At 37.1% G+C, this 12,182-nt stretch overlaps 1 protein-coding gene across 1 annotated transcript in view; it reads right to left on the bottom strand.

Moving 5' to 3' along the window:
* IFIH1 (interferon induced with helicase C domain 1) overlaps positions 1-12,182 on the bottom strand; it is a 57,116-nt gene that overhangs the window by 38,794 nt on the left and 6,140 nt on the right. Inside the window, exons 2-3 of the mRNA XM_077883019.1 lie at positions 8,425-8,593; positions 3,928-4,074 (exon numbers count right to left, since the gene is read on the bottom strand). Of these exons, the coding sequence (XP_077739145.1) occupies positions 3,928-4,074; positions 8,425-8,593 (316 nt within the window). The remainder of the gene's footprint in view (positions 1-3,927; positions 4,075-8,424; positions 8,594-12,182) is intronic.

Raw genomic sequence — 12,182 nt, 5'->3', positions numbered from 1 at the left:
GAGGCAAAATCCTTCTACTGTAAATTTTTGCAACAAGAACTTCAATCAAAAGAACACCAGTAACTTTCTTGGGCTAATGGTACTTTACAAGTTATTTATATCCGTGATTCTTAGTTCTGGAGAACAATAAGAAAAGACAAACACTTGGAGTGAACCATAGGATATCTCGGCAGTGGTGTCTAAGACCTAAAGCAAAGGAACTACATTTTAATAAATAAGTTACCCTGTGTTACTGTTCTGAAAAAGAGCCAGAAGGGATTGGCTTCTGACTGGATCCCAAGTCTACAGAGAAGTCCAGACATGGAGAGGTCATTAAAGTCTGTGAATTGAGTGGGGTCCTCATATCACTGTACAGTGTACATACTTTCGCATGTTCTCAGACTAGTACGTATTTTAATAGGCTGTACTTGCATTTACTGTATGACGGTTACTAGCACTTACTGTGCAGCTATACACAGACTGCTGTTTGACTGACATACCCATCAGTTGAAAACTCCATCGGAGGGGCACTGGGTGGCTCAATGGTTGATCATCTGCCTTTGGCTCAGGTCATGATCCTGGGGTCCTGGGATCCTGGGATCCTGGGATCAAGTCCCACAGCAAGCTCCCTGCAAGGAGCCTGCTTCTCCCTCTGCCTGTGTCTCTGCCTCTCTCTGTGTGTCTCTCATGAATAAATAAAATAAAATCTTTTTAAAAAAAGAAGAAGAAAAAAAAAACTCTGTGGGAGCAAGAAGCCATCTCTGTTACGTTTGTTCACTGTACCTGCGGTACTGAACAGTGCATGTCTGGCATGTAGTATTTAAAGAAATATTTGCTCAATGAAAGAATTGCAAGGGACAGAGGGCAAATGAGAGGGAGGAAGGGAGGGAACACAAGAGAAAAAAAGAAACTTTTCTACTCTTCAAGTTCATTATTAAGATCCAGATTTTTTTTTCACAACAGGAAACTTTGTTTTACACTAACCAGTAAGAAAATAGAAAATTTTAAAAGTTTTGCCTTTAATTTTGTTCACTTTGAGACTCAAAATCCTCCGGAGATAAACTACAGGCTGACAAGATGCGTTGCTGGCAACCCTTGATAAAAAAACAAACAAACAAACAAACAAAAAAAAAACTCTCATTTGAGATACAGGATCATCTGCCAATCTCAGTCCTGTTTTCGATTCTTTCTAGGGTGGATTTAGAAAATAGTCAGTATCCCACAGAGACGTCAGGTACCCTACTAAGGAAGTTTATTAAAATGTGAGATATCCACATTCAGAAAATAGATTTTGACATTCTTGTAAGATTATGGTTTCTGAAAGAAAGCACAGCTGCTCAAACGAAAAAAAAAAAAAAGAAAAAAGTCCTCTGGAATTCAGGTTTTTGCTATTCTATATATTAAACCTCATTAGTTAAAGTGTGGTCCAGGACCAGCAGTACAGCATCATCTGGGAGCATGTGAGAAAGGCATAGATTTCAGCCCCCACACAGGACCTACTGAATCAGAATGCATTTCAGTAAGACCCACTCCTCCCAATGATTCATAAACACAGCAAAGCAGCAGAAGCATTGCATTAAAAAAATAAATAAATGAAGCTCAAGCCTGAATAGCAGGCAAACTATAAACCATATTGGTGCTATTTATGACAAAGGATTGCTATACTATATATTTAGATAGTTCACATAAAACAGCAAGAATAATATAAATACCCTAATAGAAAAACAGATAGACAATTAGAAACAACAAAAAGAATAAGCTTATTAAAAGGTTTTCCATTAGGAATAAAAAAACTCAAATTTAAGTAGCAAAATACCAAATTGGCAAAGTTTTGAAAAAAAAAAGATATTTTGTAGAAATACCTGTTCTCTCTTATACTGTTAATTCGACATTAAGTATGAAATGTCTTAAGATTGTAAACATCATTTGATCCAGAAGTTCCAATTATGTAATGTGTTTTTTTTAAAGATTTTATTTATTTATTCATGAGAGACACAGAAAGAGAGTCAGAGACACAGGCAGAGGGAGAAGCCGGCTCCATGCAAGGAGCCCAATGTGGGACTCGATCCTGGGACTCTGGGATCACGCCCTGAGCCGAAGGCAGATGCTTCACTGCTGGGCCACCCAGGCATCCCATAATATGTTTTTAAGAATTAAATTGAAACATAGATATGAAAGGAGTTATCATGATGTAGAAATTTTTAAACATCCTAAATATTTAACAACTGATTTATTAATTATAAAGCATCCACTGAATGGAACTATTATTAAGTCATTAAAACCGTACTATAGAGGCGCCTGGGTGGCTCTGTCAGTTGTGATCCTGAAGTCCTGGGATCAAGCCCCATGTCAGGATCCCTGCTCTGAGGGGAGTCTGCTTCTCCCTCTGTCTGTCACCCCACTCATATTCTCTCTCCCTCTCTCTCTTTCTCTCAAATAAATAAATAAATAATAAGATCTTAAGAAAAAATAAATAAAAACCATACTATAGAAGAATATCTAACGAACACAGGAGAAATGCCACTTTGTATAAACATCCACTTAGGCAAAAAGATCACAAGGACAGATACACAACTGCTAAGAGTAATATATATACATTGTGGGAGGATGGGTGACTTTTTCTTTATAGGTTTTCACATTTTCCAAATTTCCTGCAATGCAGCTACATTACTTTTCTGAGTAGAAAACAGTAGACTTTGGGAGTGCCTGACTGACTCAGTCAGTGGACCATGTGACTCTTGATCTTAGGGTTGTGAGTTCAAGCCCCACCTTGGAGGTAGAGATTACTTAAAAAAAGAAAAAAAGGAGAAAATAAAAGAATAAATTTTGCAGTGGTATGATAGAGTCAGCTTATCTAGGTTCCCAAAAGCCAACTGTTAAAATTTCAGGAATTTGTGAGCAGGTTGTTAAGCACAGACATTTAAAAAATAAAGTTATATAAATTTACAATTAAAGTATATGAAAGCAAAGGTAATGAATACTTAAACTCATCCCTTCCTAATCGTGTTTCTGGATTTCACTATTATCTATGACGTTGAGGCTATTTATGCCCATGTATCTGTATGGTGGAAATGCTAACACAATGGTGAGCTAGTGCCTGTCTCCTCCCAACCCAGGGACATTAGGTTGGAGGCTTGTCATTGGCTTTAGGGGGGATATTTGCATGGTGAAGGCCGGCAAATGCTACAAATCAGGACTTCCCTTCTTCTCCCCAGAGAGTTACTTCTTAAACATTTACTAGCACACCACACATGTTTAAAAATTATTTCTTTTAAATGACAATTTCTGGTGAAAATAGAATTTGGCCCTTTGGTGGGGAGAAGGGATGAGAGGAGTTCCCTATCAAGAGCAGATTAGGGAGGAGAATGTAATTGAATTAGCTTGATCCTTCCAGGAACATTTCGTATCAAAAAAGGTGGCCCTCGTGGTAAATAGTTCTCTCACCAATTAGTTACTGCAAATCAAGCCAACCCCAGTTTAACACTTGTCATCGTCCTTCCTACAGCTTTGCGTTTGGTCTCTACAACCCAGCTGAACCTCTCTGAGACATCCCAGTCTATAAAATAAAGGAAAAGATAATGAATGGCCTTTTTAATTCTCAGAGCTTTGGATGAATCAAACTCATAGATTTGAAAGTACCTTGAAAACTATGAAATATATATGCTATAATACTTACCACATCACAAAGACCATGAATATCTTATCAAGTAAAATTAGAACCAAAGGTGTTCATGCTCATATTCATAACATATTAATATTGCATTAGTTTTGAAAACATTTTAGCCACAAAGAATTATGGCTATATGATTTTAATAAAAAGCACACAAAACCCCAAGGCCCAAATTTCCTCCCCGTGTTTAACAGATCCTGATGTCATCAATGCACCAATTGATTTTCCTGGAAGTAGTAATTAGGAAAATATGTAAAATATGTGCAGGTTCCAAATACCTGAAACTACAGAAGAATCCAGCAAAGATGATTCCAGTGAATTATTTTCCATGTCCCAGCCCTCTTTCTCTGGACTTGGCTGACTCATAGCTAAAAGAGCTGCCGCTTTAACTTCAGGGCCATCTTCTTGTGATAAATTCTCAGTCTCTGTGAATAATGCATTAGAATGTAAATAACAGTGCAATATAAGTCTTATAGAGTCTGCATACCTGCAATTGCTATTTTGAAAATGAAACAGGGGGTCCTAATAGACATTTACTGAATATATTGAATATATTACAAATGCTTCAGAATCCTAAACAGAATGTAAATTGTATGGTTAATGCAAGTTTTTATACAATATAAATAGCTGTTGTTATTTTGAAAACCAAGTGGAGGTTCCTAGTAGAAATTTGCCTGAATAGGATTTATACTTTAACATTTTGAGATGCTAGGAACATATTTTTTGTTATGATATGGTACTTCTATTTTTAATATGGACACTGAGCAATTCTTTTGTAATGATTAAATTTAATCTAAAAAGACATTCTAAGAAGTATCATGGTAATCTCAAAAAATGTCTGATGATTTCCTATCTGACCATTACTGGTAGGAAGTAAGACACTTATTTAATGGCACAAAGTTCTATTTAAGGCTGAATTATGAAAATGCAAATTTGGTGTTGGTTTTTCTTTAGCTTGCGCTCTTGCCATTTTGTTCCCTCGCTGTGCGTTCTACATGAGATGTACATATGCTTTAATGTCAGCCTAAATTCATGTATTTTGAATATCTGGAGATTTTTTAGGAATTCAATAAAATATTCTGTATCCTTCCTACTCCTTCCCTCCATGTCTCCTATCAGCATTTCTTCCTTCAGCCAATATGTATCGACTGTTTTCTTAAGGGACTATGTAGGTTACAAAGAAAAACAAGAGTTCTGTCCTCCTGAAACTACAATCTATCAGAGAAGACTGAGTCTATAAAGAAAATTTCTGAAAGTATCATTTGAGATTGACCCATCTTAAAGAATAAAGGGCAAGTATGTCCTGTGTATGGAGAATGCCCCAAAGACAATTGTTGGGAGTTTAGACTCTGTTGTTGGTTAAGATGATTTGACCGTGTTTGCAGGTACACATTCAATGTATTTGGGGTTTGTAATCATGATAATTCATTTATTTTGTAGCTTATCATATAAGGGCTATGCAAATGTTGAATTATATAATCCTCAAAAACAGCCTTAGGTAATAGGTGACAGTATTTTCCCTACTTCATGGAGGAGTAAACTGAGGCACAGAGAGTGCAAGTACCTGCTCAAAGTTAGGCCTCTGGGGAAGTAAGAGAGCCAGCATTCAGTAAGTATCAGGATCTGGAGCCTTGGCTCCTGTATCAGCTAGTTCAGGCCGCAGTAGCAAAAGACTAAAGATGGAATGAGTTCACAAGAGAATTTTATTTTCTCCTGGTGCTGGAGATTGGAAGTCCAAGATCAGTGTGCCTGCAAGGCTGGTGTCTGGTAAGAGCTCTGTCCTAGGTGGCAGAAGGCCATCTTCTCACTGTGTCCTCACACAATGAAGAGAGAGACAGAGATCTCTTCCTCTTCTTCTAAAGCCATAGTCCTATCAGATTAGGCCTCACCCTTCCAACCTCATTTCTCCTAAATGACCTCCTTGGACCCCTATTCCCATAAGCAGTCACATTTGAGATTAGGGCTTCAACATATGAATTTTGGGGAAACACAAGTTAGTCCATACTATGTATGGACTTGTTCCGAACCACAAGAATAATCACAGCTAACTTTATTCTGGTCATTAAGACCTACCAGAAAAATGCTTCAATTCCCATGAAAAGATGTACAGTTCAGCAGACAAAATTTAAATCCTAACTCCTCTGATTGGGTTTCCCGAGCAAATGAAAAAGTAAGCCCTATTTTTTGGAATGAGTTGGTCAGGAGCAACCTGCCTGTTGCAGGTAGGGGTGATAGGAGAGTACACGGATGCTGCCCCAGCCAAGGATTGCAGTTTTCCCTCCAATCCTCAAAGGAAGCTCAGAGATGCCTTTCCACTCTGCTCCCTGCCCTCGTAGAAGCCCTCATATCTGGGTCAACACCCATCATCACTCACTTTGGAAGAAGGAAGGAGAAGCCTCAACCATGAGAGGACCAGAGAGGAGGATGGATACTTGGTGCCACTTTTTTTCTTTTCACAAGGCCTTCTCCGCTTTTATAAAGTGTTTGGCCTTGGCAAGGCAGGATGTGTGCGTGGGGTGGGACAATATGGATAAACTAGTCCCTAGCCATTCGGAAACGGACACATGAAGACCTAATAATAACACATATTTATGGCATACAGTAAAGAAAGTGAAGAGGAAAGAATGAGAGTATCAGATGTACGTGATGAGGTGTGTTACAGTGTAGGTATTACCTGGGATTTACTATATTTACTTGACCTTCATTGCTCTTGTTCAAAGAATTATAATTTTTAAAATTACATTAAACTTCTAGGGATGCCTGGGTGGCTCAGTGGTTGAGAGTTTGCTTCGGCTCAGGGCGTGATCCCAGAGTCCCAGGCTCGAGTCCCCCATCAGGCTCCCTGCATAGAGCCTGCTTCTCCCTCTCCCTGTGTCTCTGTCTCTGTCTCTCTCTCTCTCATGAATAAATAAATAAAATCTTAAAAAAAAAAAAAACTTCTAGGGGTGCCTGCATGGCTCAGTTGGCTGAGGGTCAGACTATTGATCTTGGCTCAGGTCTTAATCTCACTGATGGTGAGCTGGAGCTCTGCATTGGGCATCATGCCCAGCATGGAGCCTACTAAAACAAATAAAACTTCTAACAAAGCACCTTGTGAAGAGGAACTTAAAAATATTTCAGAAAGAGGGGTGCCTGTGTGGCTCAGTGGGTTGAGTGACTCTTGGTTTTTGCTCAGGTCATGATCAGTCCTGGGATTCAGTTGTGAAGAGCTCTGTGCACAACATGGAGTTGGCTTGTCCCTCTACCTTCCTCAGGCCCCTGCCCTACACCCCCCACCCTCCCCCACTCACGCACACACACTGTCTCTCTCAAATAAATAAAAATCTTTTAAAAAGTATATGTTGTAGAAGAAAATATGACCAAACATGTTGTCTATATCAAGAGAATCTTGAACACACTTTGGAGCAGATCTTCTAGACTCCATCCTAAACAAGTAGTGCCACCATACACAACTGTAAAATGGGTAGGTACTCTTGAATTTGAGGGACAGAAATGACAAAGTCTTGTGACCTGAAAGACTACCTTTCTAATGTCCCTTGATACACTGAGGCCAAAATTTCCCAGGGAACAACAACAATAAAAAAATCTAGACTGCAGCCATTTTTCTCTCTGAAATTTAAGTCCTTGAATATTTGTCATGGATGGAAATGGTCTCCTGAGGTCCTGAAAGGGAACTCACCATAGTTGGCTGTGTGTGTGTGTGTGTGTGTGTCTGTCTGTCTCTGTGTGTGTGTGTATATATATATATATATATATATATATATATATGCAGATATATGTGTGTGTGTATTTCTAACTACTGGGCAAAATTAAGCATTTCATAAATAATTTAGAATAAAAACATAATGTGCTATTTAATAATTTAGTAACTGTTTTTATTTTGCACAAGCATCTTAGAAAAGTGTTTACTGTGTATCTTATTCCATTAGAAAGTGGTATGTCACAATGTGGACTTTGTATGTCTCATTCAAGTCTGCAGCGCTTGCAACAATGTGTGTGGTACTCGATACATGTTCCTTGAACAAATGACTGGGTGAATAGAAAAAGTGGAGTAAATTTGAAGTGATTGTAATTTCTTTAAATTATTCATCACCAATTAACTTTTAATTTGTCTTACATATGATATTTTTGAAACCATAGATACAGACCCTGAAAAGAAAATTAGAGGGCAGTTTATATTAGATTTACAAGTAATATATGTACAAGGGCTCTAAAATGTTGCTTTTATTATTATAATTGAAGGATCAAAAAAAAAAAACTTCACAGGAAGTAATATTGAGATATGTTGATAATTACAGATCCTCTTTCAAACATTTAAAAAATTCCTTAAAAATTGATATAGATGACTAGCAGCACAGCTGTAATAACCACTAAAATATTTTCTTCTAACTTATTGGCTATATAGCCAATGTATAAATTATTTTGATAAAAATTTTAGGTAATCATCTTGTTTTCAATATAAGATGGGCAGCGGAAAGAATGTTAAACTAAAGGGGTCAGCCGCCAATATTCTAGCCCAGTTTTCTGGGTTTTGTGATTTTTTGGTAAGTTCATCTTTTCCTAAGCGATAGTTTCCTCATTTGGGAAAGGGTAAAAAACACACATGATATCCCTAATCGCTTCCAATTTTGAAATTTTGGTTCTAAATATCTTAGTGTTTGGCATTGTGTCTATACAAAATATCTTAGTGTTTGGCATTGTGTCTACACACAATTCACTTCATTTCAATCACTAGGCAAAATGAACAAACTCTTTTTTAGTAGAATTAGATATACCTTCTTTGCTTTCAAAGGAAGTTGTGCCTGTTAGCTCTTGGACAAGGGCATAGTTCTCCGTTTGATTCAGAACAGTCAGAAATAAAGAAAACCAGTTTTCTTTCTGCACGATCCTTTTCAGAAGCTCTCTTACACCTGATTGATTTCCATTGTTTTCAGCAGCAGAGATCTGTTTTAAGAGAAAGGCAGAATTAAAAAAGATCACACATCTTCTGAACAGTTTTAAGCAGGAACTAGCCTTTAAAAAAAAATCAGCAATCAAGGGTAAGATTAGTCAAGGCTTATATTCAACCACTAAAGAAAAGAACAATGTCACTTGTAGCAATTCTGGATTGTAGGGGAAAGCAACCCTGTGGGCCAAGCCCCCTTTTAAAAATGCACAGTTTTTTAAAGCCACCAAGATATTAAAAAGTGACACTTAGGAAATAAATGCTCTACTTTGGTCATTCTGAATAAGGGTGCAAGAGAAAGTGTCTTTAATTTCTAGTTCTGTTATGTCTATTTGCATCAATCTCTTTGTGTATCTAGCACTTGCTATTTCTTTTTAACCAATGGAATCTATAAATAGGAAGCCAAATATTTCTTACCTGACTTCTCTTTCTTGACTATCACTATGAAGTAATTACTATTATAAGATTTATAAGATTATATTCTTGCCCACCTCTCATATGTTGGCAAATCGAACTCCAATAAAAAAAATACAAAAAAAAAAAAGAAGGAAGATTTATATTCTTGCTTACTTGGTATTTGTAATAGGTATTAATGACTATAATATTTTCTTAAATTTGTGTTTATTTAATATTATAAGACAAATTTATTTCTACATATATTTCTTAAAGTATGGGGCAAAATTATTTCTATGTGCATTCATTACAACTTTTAGTCTTCCTTTTAGTTATCTTTTAGCTTAAACTAGCAAATCTTTTTAAGTGTGGATCATTTGTGTGATCATTATCACGGTGCACTGCCCAGTTCTTAATACAGCACCAAACAGTTGGAGAAAAGATTAATACAAGCCACATTTAGACCAGAAAGAAATTAGACAGGGCATCATCAGCCTGCTGTGCCTTTGGGAAAGCACTGTATCTCTCTGGGCCTCAGCTTCTGCATGTGCAAAATGAGGCAACTGAAAAGAAAAATTGGGGCTTTTCAATCTTACTTGCATATTAGACACATCAGGGAGCTTTATTTTTTTTAAAGATTTTATTTATTTATTCATGAGAGACCCAGAGAGAGAGGCAGAGACATACACAGAGGGAGAAGCAGGCTCCTTGTAGGAGCCTGATATAGGACTCGATCCCAGGCCCCCGGGACCATGACCTGAGCCGAAGGCAGACACTCAACCTCTGAGCCACCCAGGTGTCCCCCTACCCTTTTTTTTTTAAACCTGGGGAGCTTTAAAAACACTCATGTCTGGGATCTACCCCCAAAGATTCTGACTTATTTTGTCTGTGTTGGGAAGCCAGAATATTGTTTAAGGATTTCATGATTCTAATCAGCAGCTAAGACGAAAAATAATGACTTACCTACTCTCGAAGGTCCTTCTGAACATCTGTCCACCTTCTACACTATAATCTGGGTTGACTAGCTAGATTAATTGTTTCTTATTAAATTTGTGTATTTTCTAGTCCTATAATATCCTATAACTTTTTAGTGTCAGGTACGTGTTTGCCTTTTTGGAACAGCGTCCGACACAAATTTAGTGTTAGTTATTATTATGGATAACCAAAGATAGGATCTACCTGTGTAAACACTTCACCAGTGAGCATCACTTAGTATAGAAGTACGCAGCATGATTTCTACCCAGTAGGTATGTTTGTCTTAGATAATACTTAATAATGTTATTAGAAAGGCTTTTCATATATTAACCCAGAAACCCTGAAGAAGGAACCAGTATCAACCCACTTTGCAGATCAGAAATCCAAGGCCCAGAGCATTCCAGTTACTTCCCTGATGCCACAAAGCTAGTAAATGGCAGACGCAAAATTTCATCCCAGTCAATTGACTTCAGAGGCCAAACACTGCCTTCTTGAGCTATAATTAGAACTACTAATTGTCTCCAATTTTAAGCACATTTTCTAGCAAGAAGTAGGTAGGATGACAATCAGACTTAATAAAATTTAGGTGACTTCAGTCCATCTCCCTGAAAGCATTTTCTAAGCAGATTCTTGCTCATTCCTACCTTTTGTCCAACTTTACTAATCTCCTAATGGAAACTTTTTGTCCTCTCTGGTGTTTGTAACTTTATTATTATCTGCTAACTTAAATCATAGTTGCTACAGATGTTAAGTAAGACTGGTTTGAGTACCTTTTTCAAATTCAACCATTTCTAGTTTTAATCACCTCACTCTTTAATCACCTTTAAATCCACCTGACAGAAGTAATCAAAAAGCATTTCTCTAAAAAGAGTAAGCACTGTAATGAATATTCTCACTAAAAACCTAATTATATTATGGGCACAACATTTTCTTCTACTATCAGTCAGTTAGGTTGATTTTCACTGCAGAATTACATTAGCCAAGTTTGCTATGTCCTTATTGAGTTCAGGCATTTGAGGATCATTGTATGATTATTTCCTATGAGTATTTTTATTATTTGAACAGTGGAACTATATATAACACTTGTGCAATTTTAGCAGCTTCATCAAGATTCTGACTTTTAAAGAAGTCTTCTGAGTTTGTTTGTTTGTTTTTGTTTTTTACTTAATCTGTTGTCCTAAAACCTACTGAAGACATTAGATTCCAATGTCAAACTCATGGAAATTCTTGAGACTATTCAGGCTTGAGACTTCCAACAGAACACCTAATGATATTCTCATTCATGTTCCTCTTCTACTGAACTATTTCTCTGAATGTGCAGTTTAAAGTATCTAAGATACACTGTTAATTTATGTAATACAAAATAAATACGAATTTGTGGGTAATATAATTAGATGCTTTCACATTCTAAATACTTTGATTTATAAGTTTTCTTTCCAATAGAAATCAGTAGGGAAAACACTGAAATTTCCATTAAATTTTGGTTGCCACCAAAATTGTTTGATAAAAATGTTTTCTCTCCTTCATAAAAGCCTTATATAATTATTTAAATATAATGGTGATTTTTTTTTTTAACACAGCAGAGCTCAGCTTTCATACCAGTAAACCAGGAAGCAAAACTCATGTTAAAAACAAAGAATTTCTAAAACCTAGTTCCCCATGAAAAGTTAATGTGCTTCTAAATGAATATGTATCATCTTTCGATGGACACCGAGGCCCCTTCCACAGTTTGGCTATTGTGGACATTGCTGCTATAAACATCGCGGTGCAGGTGTCCTGGCGTTTCACTGCATCTGTATCTTTGGGGAAAATCCCCAGCAGTGCAATTGCTGGGTCATAGGGCAGATCTATTTTTAACTCCACACAATTTTCCAGAGTGGCTGCACCAGTTCACATTCCCACCAACACACATTCCCACCAACAGTGCAGGAGGGTTCCCCTTTCTCCACATCCTCTCCAACATTTGTGGTTCCTACTTTGCTAATTTTCCCCTTGCTCACTGGTGTGAGGTGGTATCTCATTGTGGTTTTGATTTGTATTTCCCTGATGGCAAGTGATGCGGAGCATTTCCTCATGTGCTTGTTGGCCATGTCTATGTCTTCCTCTGTGAGATTTCTGTTCATGTCTTTTGCCCATTTCATGATTGGATTGTTTGTTTCTTTGCTGTTGAGTTTAATAAGTTCTTTATACATCTTGGAAACTAGCCCTTTATCTGATACG

The sequence above is a fragment of the Canis aureus genome, chromosome 34, assembly GCF_053574225.1.
Source record: "Canis aureus isolate CA01 chromosome 34, VMU_Caureus_v.1.0, whole genome shotgun sequence".
In the NCBI taxonomy this organism is placed as follows: domain Eukaryota; kingdom Metazoa; phylum Chordata; class Mammalia; order Carnivora; family Canidae; genus Canis; species Canis aureus.
This window is presented reverse-complemented; position numbering and strand designations above follow the sequence as displayed.